General features: G+C 44.8%; 1 protein-coding gene across 1 annotated transcript in view; it reads right to left on the bottom strand.

The window, feature by feature from the left end:
- LOXHD1 (lipoxygenase homology PLAT domains 1) overlaps nt 1–17,231 on the bottom strand; it is a 165,195-nt gene that overhangs the window by 8,785 nt on the left and 139,179 nt on the right. The window contains exons 36-37 of the mRNA XM_041423575.1: nt 15,444–15,621; nt 9,432–9,617 (exon numbers count right to left, since the gene is read on the bottom strand). Of these exons, the coding sequence (XP_041279509.1) occupies nt 9,432–9,617; nt 15,444–15,621 (364 nt within the window). The remainder of the gene's footprint in view (nt 1–9,431; nt 9,618–15,443; nt 15,622–17,231) is intronic.

Genomic DNA, 17,231 nt, shown 5'->3' on the forward strand with positions numbered 1-17,231 from the left:
TGGGACAGACCTGAGTTTCCTGCAGATGTTGGAGCTGAGGACAAAGCCAGCTCCTCCCCACAAAGATGCTTTTATCAGCTCTGGGCTATTTAAAGAGCAAGTGCTGAGCTCTGTCGGGGATCAGCACTGAAAAGCAAATGCCAACAGGGTGTCCCTTACAGCACAGGGATACATAAATCAAGGAGCTGGATAGACAATCTTAGAAAAATGGTACAACTTCCCCTAAACATCCTCCTGTCTGCTTTAAAGAAAAAATGTTTCTCTTCCCTCTCAGAAAGTGAAGAATTTGTCTTCTCTCATTTTCATTCCTGATTGTTAGTGACTTAAATTAGATTATGAGACCTGTATTTGGATCCCTAAATACTTTTCATTTCTGGGAGAAATAGCTCACTCCAGGGGAAAACTTTACTAGATGTGTCCACAGCAGCATATCTCCCCACCCTGTCCATGTCCCATGGTGCCAGGAGTGTTGTCACATCAAGGGTTTCATTGCCACAGCATTAAGCACCATTTAAAAGCTGATATGGAAATGGAAGGGTTAGTTCATGTCTGAAAAGTGCATCCTGCTCTACCAGAAAAGGTGTTATTTTTCTTTTGTTTCAGATTGGGAAAGTATTTATAAAATTCTGTTTTGCATTGGTATGGGAAAGAAAATGGAAAGGCCAGTGATGCACAGACTCTAAATCTGAGACTTTGCTGGGCTGGCTCTATGTGCTGGGCATCACGTCAGCAGAAGGAGAACAAGTAATGTTTGCAGATCTACTTTCCAGGTCATGAAATCCTGGTTTCAGGCTATTATCCTGTTTACCCCTTGTGTTCCTCTGTGACTTTTGCAATGGGCTCAGAGATTCTACAGCACCTAAGCAATGACAGGAAAGGAAACTCCTACCCCAGAGTCACCAAATCCACAGCCCAAGCTGGTTTATAGAGCAGCATAAGCAAAAGAGGAAGGGGAGCCAGGAAGGTGATGTGAATATAGGAGCGTGAAAGGACTTTCCCAAATCCTGACCACTGCTCACACAGCCTGGCTGCAAGGAGAAACTGAAGGATCACTGCAGCAATGGCCCATCAGCCTTTCCCCTGGACACTGTCCCTGATTCTGATCCACAGAGCCAGAGCTGCTCCATCACTCAGCTTTGGGTGATTGCAGAAAAGCCAGAGCAGACCTGCTTGTGTCCTGTTGGCTCCTCAAGCAACAGCACCAGGAAAACAGTAAAACAAGGGCTCAGGAAAACATCATCTGCAAATTTCTGCCCTGACCCCAGTACAAACCAGGACCACTACATTTGCCTCCATTAATGCTTTGGGGCAGAAGGGAAGAAATAGCACATATCTGAGTAGTTCCTGCCTGATTATTCATCCCTTGGTCTTTAAAATAATTTGGCGAGCACTGTGCCTTTGTGAAAGGTCCCCTACCACCAAAACAAGTGTTCAACATTTGCAACAAAAGGTATTTCACCCCAGGCCTCGTTTTGCTGCCATTGAAATCCCCAGCAACAAACCTGCCTTAATAAAACCCATGGCAGTGCCACATAGGCTCCTTAATGGTCTGCAGCTGGAAGTGACATTTTCAATAGCATGCAAAACATTTCAAATGTAATTAGAGGAAGAGAAGAGCTTTGGGGAAAAAAGAATCACTTTGCTTGCTTGACTCTGTATAATTTAGTGTGATCTAGGGAAATGTATTCTGTTCCCCAAATGTCCTTATCCAAAAGAGCAGTTATTTATCTCATTTATCCTCTTTCCTAAAAGGATCCCAGCTGGCCATTGGGGAATTCTGGGCAAGGACCACCTGAAAGGCCCTCACAGGACCTTCTTTCCTTTTCCCCAGGTGATGCTGGAAGTCTGTGCTTTCCTGGCATTGGACAGGTTGGATTGTAAGCTTCTTGTCATCTGTTTCTGAAGTGATTAGCACAATTGAGCCTGACTGTAGAAGCGTAGATGAAACACAGATAATGACATTACTGCTTCATTTAACTAAAACCCCAGCCTGCAGCACCAGAAGATTTCTTTGCCTCTCTCAGGAACTGCCACGACTTGCCTGCACTCACCCCTAGAATATTAAACCATACTGACACCTGCAGAAACATGGGAGGATGGGAGAAAAAATGGGGTGAAACAATTGTGGTGGGTTCACTGCTCACCAGGCTCCTGGTCCCTGACCTTGCTTTAGTGAACATTAACTATTCCTTGCAAATAAAGACCTGGTGGGATCAAATCTGCTGTCAGAGCCACATCCATGCTTGGACACACACACATCCATGGAAGTCTCCGCTTTTCCCAGCCATATTAATTTGCTATCTTCTCTATCCCTTAACTTTCTGTAGCAATATCTCTTCTGTTTGGTTTTGGAAGCAGCTGATGTCTGATCAAGGATAATAGTAGTCATTACTGGCGCTTATGTTTCCACAGGAGTAAAAAATCCCTCCTGCTAGGGACATTGACTGCTCAAGGGCCAGTGAAGAATTGCTGCTGCCAAGCCATTCACAGCCACCAACCAGCACTCCTCAGCCCCTTAACTGCATTTTTTATTAATTTATATTTAAAAATTTTCATGTTTTCTGAAACATGAAGTAACGACCATAGCACAGACAGCTCATCAGCCTTGCACCCTCTGACATTTTTGTCCCCTGTCTGGTTAGGTGAGCATTCATCCCTAAAGCCCACCTCATGAGGCATCACCCAGAAAGTGGTGGGAGTTTTGATAGCGGCTTCAAATCGCAAGAAATGGGGTGTTAATTGTGAGGTGTTAAAATCGTGGCATCTAGCTGTGCACCAGTACATCTCAAAACACTCTACAAAGGTGAATAATTTTTATCCCTAATTTACATAATTGAAAATGAAGTACAGGGATGCGATTTACGCAAGGTCATTCAGCAAGCCAGTGGCAGAATAAAAATAGATCCATTTTGTTGTATACCTCTCCTTTAGGATCATGTTCGTTCACACCACAACATTTCTCGTCAGGGCAGACAGGCAATGCAAAAAAACCTCTCACAATCTTTGAGAAAGCAGAGGATTAACACTTGGGATAGTTTTAGAAAGTAGGTGTCCTGCTCCCCCTCTCCTCTGTTCTCTCTGCAACTTATTCAGAGTTCAGGATTTGACTCAGGTCGAAACCACCCATAAATTACCCTCAGACACACCCCACTCCTCCAGCCCTCACATCTTACAGATGAACTACTCCTGTGCAAAAACACTTAACAACTCAGACTGGAGATGGAACAATTTCTCAGATTTTATTCTTGTGATTGAAGGAAATTTCGTATTTTATAGAGGGATACTTGAAGCAAAAGCTTTTAACAAGGATGCAGGATAATGTGTCCCAAAGAGGAGCAAAGGAGGCCTGTAGAAAAGAGAAGCTTTTAGAGAAATGATAATTCTAAGGCTACATCTGTCCTTTTGGGCTCTTTCTGAAAGGTTCTGCAATTCACAAGATTGGAAAGAAATGAATGCACAAGGTCAACACCAAAGTCTCCGTGTTCTCTGTGGGTCTGCTATTTTAATTCCTTACATCTTTTTGTTCTGCTTCATGTCACTTCTGAACTGTGATACCTTGGCAGTATCTCTTGGTTAAGCTGTAACACCTGTTTCACACCTTTCACAGAATCATGGAATGGTTTCGGATGGACTGGAGATTAAAACTTATCCCATTCCATCCCTGCCGTGGGCAGGGACACCTTCCACGGGCAGGGACACCTTGCACTATCTAAGGTTGCTCCAAGCCCTGTCCAGCCTGGCCTTTGACACTTCCATGGGTGAGGTAGCCACAGTTCCTCTGTGCCAGGGCCTCATAATCCTCACAGGGGTGAAATCTTTATCTTTCTGACAACACCGTTGGGCGAAAAACTCTGGCCTTGAAGAGAGAGGAAGGTGCAAGGCAAATGAGAGTGGGCTCTGTGGGTCAGTGCTGGGATCTCCCAGTGTGCTGGGACTGATCCCCTGGCCAGGTTTGGACAATTTGAAGGACTAATAAGCCATGGCACAGTTGCTGGCATGCTGCAGGTCTGTAGATTGCACCCCCACTTGGGCCCAGTCTGAGTTGTAGAATTCCATGCATGCAGAAAGATGTGCAGGAGTTGGCACTGTCTTCCTCTGTACAGAGCCACCAACAAAACAGGGAGTGTGATGGGCTCTCCTCTCCTTGGGCAGTTTTACACATCTATCTCTCGTCCTCTCACTTTTTATTTAAAGCAGAAACTCTTCAACAATTCTGCCCTGAGGATCAGCAGAGTTTATGAGGCAACAGTCCAGAGCTGAGAGGGAAGACTTAAAAAAGCCCTTCTCGGGCCTGATAGCTGAGTAAATCCTTACAAAGGGCTAAAAAAAGACAGTTCTTGAGGTTTTTAAAAAATGATTTATGGTCTACAAGTGACCCAAAGGTTTGGAATCATGTCTATGAATTGCAGAAACAGACCTCTGGAATGGCTGTGTGTTATGAGTTCAAGGTCTGGGCAATTTAACATCTGAGTCAAGACACTGCTCTTGGAAAAGGTAGTTCCTTCAGGGAAAGGAAAGGAAAACCAAGGGTATATAAACTGTTTTGACTTGAGTCCAAATCAAAAAGGGAATAAGATACTTTCTCTTTTGGAAGAGCCACCCAAAAGGAGTCACTGGGGCAGCTAGGCTATTTAAAACTCTGCTAGACAATGTCAGAGCAGTTGGTGAATTGAGAGAAAGGCCTGTTAAGGCAAAGAAGAAGTTTGGCTCCATAACCTTGGTATTTACTTTTGTCTTTGCTCCCACAACACAGAAAAGTCTGGTTTATCCATAATTAGACTCTTCCTGGCTCCCCTTGGTTGATGGCAACTGAGATAATCAAGAATCTGAAATTAATTGCTTTAGACAGACTGCTTATCACCTGGATTCAAATCTACTCAGGCAGATGAGGGAACTAAGTCCAGATTTCCCATACCTCCTTGTTTCATGGAGAAAAAGGCAGCAGCAATCCAAAACCAACCAAACAAGCAAGCACCCAAAAAACCCCACCACATAAAAAAGCAGCAAAACCAGCCTTTTTCTAGGTAAATAATTCAGTTATTGAGATACTGAGAAAGTTTCAGTCATTCTTCCAGAATGGTGATTTAGTCCTTATTGCAGACTTAAAAAAATTTAAAAATTGAGGCCTATATTTAGAAAGCCAGCATTTCTACAGACCTACAGATACTGATCTTGCATAAATGTAGAAGTAAATGAACTGAGATATGAGAAAATACATAGTGCCTATCTGAGATCAGGAGATGGGGAGTCTGGAAGTGATTAAATTTGCTCAGGGAGTCTAAATATATTAGGTTGAACATCAGTATCTCAAAGTAAACAGGGGCAAGATAAAAAGACATGGAGCAAAATTAAAACTAAATTTCATTCACATCACTTTGCTGTTACCAGAATCTCACTGGTGAGCTCTCAACATCTAAAAAAATCAGGAACAAGTTCCTTGAAATTGTGGTTGTGAAGTCTTTAAACTGCCTGTTTTCAAATGAGCAACAACTTCCTCCCTAATCATTTTTACTGAAGTTAGAGAAATTAGATGGGGGCTTCATTTCTCCTTTATGTCTCATACAGAGATGTCACTCAGCAGTTTTTGTGGGGAAAATGGCATTTAAAAGCATTAAAGTGGGACCATAAAACTGGTGTGCTTTTCCAGAGGATGAAAACATGGTGCTTGCAATTTAAAGACCTCCTGATAGGCCTGCCATGGCAATTACTGTCTCTTCAACTCTGAACACCCCACTGCAGTCAAATTTCAGTGAAAGGGTAAACAAAAGTGGGATGAGAACTGGGAGCAAAGCCACTGCAGCAAAGCTGCACCAAGGGAGAAGGATGCTGAGCTGTGGTGCATGGCACAGTGAACACAATGGGCAAGGCATTTAAATGTATTTTATCCTGAAATACAGGCAGGCCATTGGCATCTTGACATGACAAGGAAAAGGAAGCCTTTTGATGGTTAACATTACCCCTAACTAACCTTGATGGGGCATCTAATGTGGTGTTTTCATTGGCCCCAAATATCAGAAGGACGTGGAGCTGCTGCAGCCAGTGCAGAGGAGGCACGGAGATGCTGCCAGGGCTGGAGCCCCTCTGCTCTGGAGCCAGCCTGGCCCAGCTGGGGCTGTTCCCCTGCACAAGAGAAGGCTCCAGGGACACCTCAGAGCCCCTGCCAGGGCCTCCAGGGGCTCCAGGAGAGCTGCACAGGGACTGGGGACAAGGCCTGCAGGGACAGCACACAGGCAATGGCTGCCACTGCCACAGGGCAGGCACAGATTTTGGGATCTTGGGCAGGAATTGCTGGCTGGCAGGGTGGGCAGGCCCTGGCCCAGGGTGCCCAGAGCAGCTGTGGCTGCCTCTGGATCCCTGGCAGTGCCCAAGGCCAGGCTGGATGGGGCTTGGAGCCACCTGGGACAGTGGAAGGTGTCCCTGCCCATGGCAGAGGGTGGAATGAAATGATCTTTAAGGTCTCTTCCATCCCAAACCATTCTGTGATTCTGCGCTTGAGAACGGTAATTTAGAAGATCAGGAAAAGAGCACCAAGCATGCTCCAGGTATTCAGGACTCCAGGAGCAATGGGGTAGACCAGTGTGAGGCCAAGCCTTCCACAGGCCATTGGTAGAGAACCATTTAGTCCAAAAAAGCCAGAAAAGAGGTAGAGAAAGAATGATCAACATCTGAAGCCTCAGAGTAGCGGTAAATACAAACACATTTTTATTTAATACCCAAAGTCCCTCACACATCTGACAAAAAACATACTTGACCCCTGACCCTGCTACTCATTTAAAAGAAAGAGAGCCAGGAATTTCTAGGCAGTGCCACAGCCAATTTATATAAATTATATATAGGGAGCAGGCATATATTCAAAGGATAGCTATATCCTGGATCTCAGCAGCAATAAATACTCTACCCACCCAACAAACTGTCATGCTGAATTGTGTGAAGTTTTAGATAGGAGATGCCTTTCACATGACTAATGCAGGAACAATATAGACAACATATGTTATGATTTAAACAACAGTTTTCCTTCTTTCTGTGGGGAAAAGCAAGAACATTTTTGCTGAACAAAACCTGAGCATGGTGTTTATCCAAGGCTTAAATTAACCTTGCTGTCAGACAGGTCTGGTAAGGACTAGTATTTATAAGTGGAAACCAGTGTTATGAGGAAATAAAGAAAGAGAATATGAGGCTGCCATGTATGTTTATATACATATTTTAGGTTCTAGACACCCAGCTCAGTATTTTAACTGACTTGTGGTGGTTATCGGGGTACAAGTTTTTAGCCCAGAGCAAATTTAAACTAATTGAGCCTATTTACTGCTTAGCCTAAGGCTAAACTCTGTTACCTGCCTTTGCCACCAAGCAGCTGCAATTACCAACTTGTGTCAGCAGCATCATCAGAGCACTGAGAAGGTGAACCGTGATCAAGAAGGAACTTGTGCAAGAAGGAAAAGGCAACAAAGCCCTCCTGGATTAACAGGATTAGCTCGTCACACAGCAGGCAACAGACTCGTGGGACTCACTGCCTCAGGATATGTGGGTGCAAATGTTTCCTGGAGGGCCTGGGGAAGACCTTGGATGAGAAAATTCACTGGAAATTATTTAATGGACAAAAATGATATCCAGTTCAGGAAATGCCCTGAGCTATTCATCATGCAAAATGAAGAGGATTGTGAAAGGATTACACATGCTCGTTCAGCCTGTCCTCCTCAGGCAGACAGTGATGCTGCTGTTGGAAAGAGCTGCTCAGACCCTCGATCTGATCCAGTTCCCACCTTCCTGCATCCCAGTCTGTCCATGTGCCTGAGTCCTAAGGACCAGCTCTGCTCTGGTGGGTGAATTTCATCCTGTTAGCACAGCCAGTCACCAGGGAGACATGATGCCACTTGGGGAAAAAGTTCTTTTAGCACACATTTCAGCTGGTAGGTTTGAAAGAAAATCTGCAAGTCCATGTTGATTTCTTGGTGCTATCAGAAGGATGTCTGAACCACTCTTGGAACAACCAAAAAGCCTGTTTATTGAGCTAAAACTCTCATTCAATAGCCCTTTCCATATCTACATCTAAACTGCTGATCTAAGGAATTAGTGTTTTGGCAAAGTAATCAGGTGAAAGCAGCTCCCTTACTGCATTCAGCACCAGCTACATAACATGATATTATAGAGTTTAATCAACTAAATTGTGCTGTGTTGTGGGAGTGATAAATATGAGCTCAGAGCTTGCAGTGTCTGGGAATAAACAATCATGTTAGGTGGATGTATCTCCCATATTTCACCGCAGACAGAGGCTACCATTAGATGTGTTTTTTCTCCCTCTCAAAGACTTTCCAATGGGAAAGTCTAATCCAGAGATAGCATCTTTTATTACTAGAGCATGACATGCGGCCTTCCCCATCTGCCACGACTTGGAGTAGTTGAGAGGATGGTGGCCAGGTCACATCAATACTGGCATGAAACCTGTCCCAGCCATAAACCAGCTGCCTCAGTACAACCAGGTAATGATCAGGTGGTCCCTTTGCCATCCCTCTCCAGACTGTGACAAATATTGCTGCTGAACAGCTTTGCTAATAGTGGCTCAGGTGTGAGCCTGTGTGAGCAGTGGAGCTTCACCTTTGGGCTGCAGCAAGGGCTGGCCAACAGTGAGCAAGCCATTGCTAATGCAGTATAATCTCTTTTGCATGAAGATGAGATGGGATGGGATGGGATGGGATGGGATGGGATGGGATGGGATGGGATGTCACCACAGCAGTGTTAGTGATGCATTTGTTACAAGATCCCACTTGGTGCCTGAATGGCAATACAAATGACTATGACAGTCATACTGAGCTCTGCTCTGCTGTTTGTGACACCAGTCAGGGTGTCCAGCAGCAGGGAAGTGTCAGAGCCTCTCTCAGCAGCATGCTGCATGCTCACTGGCTGATGCAATGATCTTAATAAAGCCAGACACAGATCTGTATTTCTTTCTTCTGAGGCTCACTGTGTTATGCCAGGCTGCATTTCCCTGTGTGTCAGTGTCAGGCTGAGAACATTTAAATTGCTTTGGGAGTACCATGCTGGCCTGTGTGAGCGGTGTGGATGGAGCCAGTGTGTTGGGACAACAGGCTGGGTGGCTTTGCTCTGTGGGAGGCATGTCCAGTGCTGCACAGGTGGCTGTAAGCTCAGGCTGAAGCTGGGGACCTGCTGCAGCAGATGCTGCACCAGTAGCCAGGGAGAGGGTCACCCTGAAAGGGTATGTCCAGACAGGGCAGCTGGGACACCAGCCCCTGGATCTAGGTAAAATCCTGGTAAAAATTAAAATTAAAAAATCAATCTGGGTAAAATTACCCAGGTGATTTTCCCAACCTGAAGCAGAGCTGGGGACTCTGCCTTCAGCCTGCCTTGTGTCTGTGTGTTTCCTCGAGACAGAACATCCCAAACTCTCCCACCACCCCTGCCACAACCCTGACCTTTGTTGTCATGCCAGATCCGCACTTTGCAGAGGTCTCCCAGGCTCAGCATTTCAGAGAAGCTGAATTCATCCATCTGGTTCCTCTCAAACTTGTTAGACTTGTTGGACTCCTTCAGAGGCAGGGTGCCACTGTCCCCGTACTCCCCAAACAGGATCAAGGACACGTTGGCGTCGGTGCCTGCTCCTGGAAGGAGAGAGCAGAGAAAAATGCCATGGGTTACCCTGCCAGCTTGGGCTGACCCCCAACCCCCAGCTGCATGGAGAGGCAGCAAAAGTGGCTGGAAGAGGCTGCAGGGGTGCTCCTGTTTCTCTGGATTTGTGCAGGATCCTGCAGGGAGGACAATCAGCTCTTCCAGTCCATCCCACAAGTACAGCTGCATGCTTTGCCCTGGCACACGAGGTGCAATGACTGTGGTAGTGGCAGTGCAGTGGGAAGCAGAAATTTCTGTTCCTGATGGAGGACTGCCCATCACAACACTCTGCAGGGGATGTCAGGGTAATAACTCCCATTATTCCAAGGTAGCTTGGCAAGTAAAGTGGCCTACCCACAGAATCCAGCAATCCACTGAGGAGTGTTAAAGAACATACTTTATAACTTTTCTAGCCACAAAGTGGTGTCCTGGGCTTCCCACTGAAGCACAGTCCCTTTTCAGCACTCAGTCATTCCCTCCTGCAGTCCCACAACCTTCTCCAAGCAATTCTGGCACTCAGGATCCTTCAGCTGGCGTCTGCCTCCTCCTGCTCTTGCTGTGTTTGATGGTACAGGGATTTCAGAGCTATGCACAGACCATCAGCCCAGCCCCTGTGGTATCTCATGGCCCACTTCACAACAGATCTTCCTTCTATATTGCTCTTTTTCAAAATATTGACCACACAGCAGTTAATGGAAAATGTTCCATTTTCTCATGCAACAGTTTGCCCTACCACCTTCCACCTTCCACCTTCTTATTAGGTTTTTGCTAGGAAATGAAAAAATTTCCATGATCTTTATTATCTGATATTGAGCATCATTTGTCCTTTACTGTCCATATTTTGCCAAAGAAAACAGCCATGCTGTTTTCCTGACTTTTGGGGAGTTCAAGACCAAACCACCACCTGCAGTGACCTTACATTTTAGCTGTTAGTGTTACATTTTCACCAGGCACTATCTATAGTTCCACCAAAATGATTGCATTTTAATTTTGACATTGTAATATAAAAGCAGATTCACGGAGAGAAGTAAGATCACACATGGGCAGACAGTCATTGCTGTGTCAGAACCAGGGCCCTTAAATTTTGGAAAACCAGACCATCAAGCCCAAATCAAAGAAGCTCAGCATCTGCTGCCCTCGTTTGGGTAGCCCAGCTATGAAAGTCTAACCTCCTGCCAGGCCCTTTCTTACACAAGGGTATCACAAATCCACTTTGAGCCACATGGGCAGTATTTCCCACAGCTCCATTCAAATGCAGAGACAAAGTTAGGGGGACTGTAAAGCTCTGGAGAAAGGTCCTACTTCTGCAGGATTATGACTTGAATACAGAAGTTAGGAAGAAATCATAACTGTTCTTATGGCAGGACTGGAAAAAAATGCTAGAAGAAAAAGAGGAGAAAAAGGAATCATACAGACGAAAGGCAAAGCAACATGTGTCCATGTGAGAAGCTGCCCATATTAAATTTGGGTTAATTTTCAACAGTTCCCTGGGAAGGGTTTAAGTAGGAAGAGAAAGCATCAGGGATCCAGGCAGTTCATCTGGCAGTACTTTTTATGACCCCAAAGCTTTCTGAGGTGAGGAACAAAGCAAACTGAAGTCCCTTTCCTTGCAAGGAGCAGGCTCCTAATTAATGCCAGGTCTCAAAAAGCACAGAACCAACTGTTTCTTAGCAAAACCATCCCTGCAGGAAGAAGCTTATGAAGGTCTCATGCTGTGACATTTCCCTCACAAGCAATTAGCAGGAGATGGGAAAGTAAAAAACAGAAATGCTAAATCAATGTACATTTCACTTATTTGGGTCTCGTTATTTTTTTGTTGTTGTTGTTGTTGCCAGTTCCAGGAAACTGTCAGGCACATTTAGGAACTGTAAAAAACTTGACAAATGAAGAGACGAAGGTACTGTGGCTGCACCAGCCCTAACTGGAGATGAATGCAACAGCTCATGGATTGATTCTGGGATCTGCAGGACTGAGCTGGACTTCATCATCAGTGCCCTAAACAACGGCAGAGCGTTTCCTCAGCAGGTTTCCAGCTAAGGGTAGATTTGTGTGAGTGACTGACATGCTGAAGGCCAGAATTCCAGCCCAGATGGACCTTGAGAAACCTGAGGACTGGGCAAGGAGAAATCCCATGGAATCCAGCAAGGAGAAATGCAAAGTCCTCTGTCTGGGTTGGAAGAAACCTTGCACGTGCTGGGAAGCTGAAGGTGTCCTGAAGTTTACAGCAGTAGCCTTCATATTCTGTTTGGATCCAAGCTAGCAGGAACTTTCCAGAACTCAGTGCAAAGCACCAGTTTGAATTCCTGGGTTTTGTCAAGACCCTGAGAAGAGCTTGGAGGGTGGATGCTAAGAGCAGCAAGAGCTGGGACACAACACTGCGAGGAGCAGCCCTGAGTGGAGCTGGGGCAGCTGCAAAAGGGCCCCATGTGCAGGCACAGGGGTGATGATGACAGGGCCATGTACTGTGTCACACCATACCCTCTGGGGTTTCCTGCTGTCAGGATGACCCAAGAGCCCCTTTTTCCCAGCCCTCTGGCCCAAGAAAGAGTCGGGATTCTTTGGCTCTTGTTCACAATGCTGTTTATTATCTATTATCTAAAATATTTTTTCTCAGACCTGCAGAGGTCTGGCCTGCAAGTCTGTGAAGGGCACACTCCCTGCCCCTGGGCTGGTGTTGTCTTTTTATACTAAAATCTACATGTACTTTATTTACAATTACTTTCCAATACCTATCACCTTGTTAGACAGTCTACTTCTACTCTAAACCAATCTAAATGTGCCACCATCACCAAGAAGATGGAGGCTAGAAAGAAGAAAGAAGGACGGGAATGCCCAAATTCCTCCATCTTGGGCCTCCAAACCCCGGTTCTAAAAATTCCAAAATTGTACTTTTCACCCTGTGCAGTATTATGCTACTTAAACTTGTGTGAGTTGTAATTCTTCCTACAAAGTTGGTAATTTGCTCCATGGGTCAAAATCAAAGTCACAGGTACCTTTGGCTGCATGCCAGGGTTTCAGAGCTCCCTGCCAGGGACTTGTGCCATCCAGGACAGTCAGAGAGACGTCCTGGGTTCCAACAGTACCCCAAAAAGCCAAAGCCACAGGTTGTTGGGGATGCTCAGGCTGTGAATGAGGAAAAATCAAGTTTTCTAGGAACATGGTGCAGGTCTGGGTGCAGATGCCTGAGGAGGTGATGGCATCATCACTGTTCCTGGAGTTGTCCAGTGTTTGGCTGGGCACCCTTAGCTGGCAAAGTCCTCTGAGCAGTAAAATGGGTGAAATAACCTCCAGAGGACCCTTTAAACAGAAATCTCTATGATTATATGATTCCTACTGAACAGATGCTTCATTTTTAAACAAACTCCGGGCTTGAGTCACAGCATTCTGAGGCCAAAGAATGCCTTTCTTTTTACATAAAAAAGACCTATATAAGGCACTATGAGCTGACACCAACTGTCCTAAATTATGCAATTTGTAGGCTGGAACTGAGTTGACAACATCCTAATTAATCTTATAACAGCAAAGATAAGAACCTTCTGTTTCATTAATGCTTGGAAAATGAGAAAGCAGTATTTATTCACTCTCCATCTTTATTGCATTAACATGTATATGATGCCTGCATAGAGAAATTAAAAATTAACCAGCCAAAAGACATTTTTGTGCCTCAGAAAGAGCCATCAGGTGGTCTGCCTCTATTGCATCTGTGTCCATGGGTCCTGCCTTGAAGAAAATCAGACTGTGCTTTACATTTGAGATCAAAACCTTAGTTTTAACCAAAGATTACCCATCTGCCTCGGGAGGTGTTTGCCCTAACAACCTTCTCTTATCTATGTGCAATCTGAGAGTCATCTGAGGTACTGCTGGTGGTGGAAAAGAGGTGATTTGTGCTTTTCAGGAGCAGAGCTGTTCCCTGTTGCAAGCCCTGTAGGTTAAATTTTCACTGGGGCAGAGTGACTTTGCAGAAAACAAACTGTAACTTAAAGGTTTCCTTGAGGAAAATGTAAAACAGTGCTGTTGCTAAACATGTGTGTGTGGTGGAGAGGAAATAGCTTCTGCTTTCTAGTTTGCTGCAGAATCTTCTTTGTGGGATTAATTTTCCCTAATTTTAGCCATCTAACCTAATTTAATAATGAAATCTCTGTCTGAATCTAATGAAGAAAAACTCAAGAGTCAGAGACCCTCAGGAGAGTTATCCAGACCACTGAGGAAGACTTCTCTTCCAGATGAATTGACCAGAGACAGTCTAGACTAGCAGGAACTAAAACTAGAAATATATATATATATTTTCTTTTGGTGAGTCTTATGAGCTTTAAAGTTGAAAACCATTGCAAAGAAAAACTTTATGCCTAGAAACAAACACATTTGATTCCAGCCCTTGTGCAGTGTGGCTGCTCCTTGACAATGTCAGTGTGGCAGGAGATGATATAACACATTTAAACATCACCGAGGATAAAATGTCTTTTTTCCTGAATTGGTCCAACCAGGAGTAATTGTGGAATACATAATGATCAAAAGGGGAGATGGTTCATGACTTGCACCTGCTTTAGATAAGCTGGATGAAGTTCAGCATTATGTCAGGGAGCTGTGTGATCTAATCACAAACACACTCTCTGAAACCTCTCTGTAATCTGCTCTTTCCTACTGGTTGTCGCTGTTCATAATGAAATAAAATGTTTCTTCATTAATACCTGTCATCCTTCATCCAGTGGGAAGGGCAGATCTGTCTGCTGCTGCTGTCATTTTCTGCTCTCCTCTCACTTCTATTTCCATCACCTTTGTGAGTTACGGCTGGTTTTCACAAAAAAGGTCACAGAAAGATCTACCATTATATTAGATGGATGGCCAGATACATAAACAAATCTTCCTCTCTCTCTCTCTCTCTCTCTCTCTCTCTCTCTTTTGTGTTTTGTATTTCACTACATGTTTTTCAGACTAGAGAAGATAGATAAGGAGTGGTGAGGTGGCAGGAAGATGCTCTGCCAGAGAAATTTTGATATTCTTAGATCAAACCTTAGAAGCTGCATAAATTACTGCTAATAAAACCGGGGGGGGGGGGGGGGAAACGCCACAAAACAACAAAGGAATAAAGAAAAGATATTTAGAGGTCAGCAGTTGGTTATGTGCACTGGTGTGACAGAATCTCACTAGAGCAAGACACCTTTGAAACAGGGTGTCTTCAAGACAATGTCTGGCTTGCCCCATCTTGGCATTATTCACTTAGATTTCATCCAGCAGCCTGACAAAATTTCCCATGAAAAGAGGCAGTGATCCCAGGAAGTTAAATTGAAACCCCATTTCTTGGCTCTGGAAGTTCTTTCTGTATACTCTGTTCCACCTCTTCTATCTGGTGTGCATTTAGGAATGGTTTTTTTTTCACAGCCTGAGATAAATGGTCTCAAAACACTTTGGAAAGGTAGGTGAATTATTGCTGCCTGCTTTAGGCAAGGCAGACAGTGCTGACTGAAAACCTGAAGCACACCAGCTCTGACCCTACATGGATGGACCTGACCAAAAAAGAAAAATGTGGCTGCTGACCTCTGCAGCTTGGCCTGGTAATAGTTTCTGTTGGGGTGTCTTCAGAGGAATCAAAGGGCAGTCAGATCTGGGCCTTGTGTCTAAATATGTTATTCCCAGAGCTCAGATGAGAATGAGTCTCTCAGACACTGCCACAGTGAACAGCCAGCCAAAATGGCTGTATTCCAGCTAAACAATGTTTTTTCAAATGTAATTTCCAATGAAGCAATGTGGTTTTTTTTTTTTCATTGTTAGAAAACAAACTTCATACTAGAAAACTCATAAAATATCCAGCAAGGACCGACCTCCGATGTCACTGGTTTTAACCTGAAGAGTGTATGTGGTGTCCTCCATCATCTGCTCGTCGTTTATGACAGCTGGCATCTCACACACCAGGCTTCCCGTGGCATTTCTCAGCTTGGACAGCCAATCCCCATAGGTAAATGTGGCCACTTCTTGGTTAGTCAGGTTCCTCAGGGTGATCTGTGAAGGGCCAAAATGGGAGGAACAAACTTACCATTTGAATGAGGGCAAATGTTAAATTTATAAAATGCATGATGTGACAGGACATGGGGAGAGCTTGGCCATAGCTCCAGAGCCCACAGTGAACTCTTCTGGGATAAATGGAGTTCCCTCCTATGGCCAATATTTGCTGTGGGGGTTTGTCCTGAGAAATGGTCTTGACAGTACTATAACGCTTTTTCAACCTTGTGGCAAAAGAAAAGGGAGAAATTTGCTCCTCTGACCTAGGTTATGGACAAAGCTCACATGTAAGAGGGTCAGACATCTCCAGTAAGCCAGTGTGGAATTCACTCCAAAGAAGTAACAGAGTTATTAAAAACTTCACTACCTCTCCTCAAAGCACTCAGCATCTTTCTTTCGCCTGTCTCCTTTGCGTGAGCAAGCAGAATTCATTGTAGAGAGACGCAAGCCCAAACAAGTTAAAACAAGGCACAAGATAAAATTAGGCCAGCAAAAACTTAATATTTCACACACTTCTCCCTCTGGGAAAAGGTGACAGAACAAACAGTATGCAACAGATATTAGTCACACTATCTAACGTGTCGTGGAAGCAGCTCAGATGCTGTGGTGATAAGAACAGAATGGGAATGAATTCAGAGCAGCTCAACAAGTTATTCCAACAAATGCCTAATAAAATACCCACCTTTATGTCTCTTGTTGTGTGTGGGCTCAGTGGAGCATCAGTCAAGTGGGGGAAAAGCATTACACCTGCCTAGAGCAAAAACCTAGCAGTAAGTTCTGACTAAACTGGGGGAGCTGAAGGGAAGGCAGGAGACCGTGGTGTAAATTGCCATTTGTGTCACCAGCTAACAGAAACAGAGGCTGTACCTGTGCGTAGCAGGGCATCAGAAAACGCTGCCTCTGCAAAGGCCATGGAAACATGAGCCCAGACTGTGTCAGAGAAGTGTGGCACAGCATTAGGGAGGAGTGGGTGGGAAATGTCACATTAAAAAGGATGCCTGGAGGGGGATAGCTCCGCACACTGCTCCGAGCGCGGCTGCACGCCGTGCAAAACTCTGTCCAGCTGAGCTGTGGAAATCTTCAAGGGTGTAGATTCCCCAGACACTCATCCCAGGGTGCACCACTCTCATTGGAAAGATTTTAGTCTTTGCATCTGATCAGGGTTTTCCTCAGCGCAACTCATGTCCATTGCCTCGTGACTTTTTTCTGTCCTCCTCTGAGAAGAGAGCGGATCAATGCTCCTTTCAAGCAGCAGAAGACTGTAACTAGACTCCCCCTCAGCCTTTCCTTGTCATGGCTTAAAAACTCTGTTTTCCTCTGCCTTTCCTAGTGTGCCACGTGCTTCTTGTAGCCCCGTGACCACCTCAGTGCCCTTCCACTGCGTGCTCATATATCAGCCTAAGGAAAAAAAAACCTCAGTAAAACTTATCTTGAGATAAAATGTGCACAAATTCTGCCTTCAAACTTCAGGTGTCTCAGTCCATGGCCTTCTATTGACCCCAACCAAGCCTTGCTGGAGTCTTCAGCAATTCAAAAGAAGAATACTGCTCCAGGTTATTAAGAAATTGTTTTCAAGGGGGCAGTGGCTACACTGAAGATGAGCAGTAAGC

This window comes from Onychostruthus taczanowskii, unplaced genomic scaffold (genome assembly GCF_017590055.1).
Source record: "Onychostruthus taczanowskii isolate IOZ18803 unplaced genomic scaffold, ASM1759005v1 scaffold79, whole genome shotgun sequence".
Lineage (NCBI taxonomy): Eukaryota > Metazoa > Chordata > Aves > Passeriformes > Passeridae > Onychostruthus > Onychostruthus taczanowskii.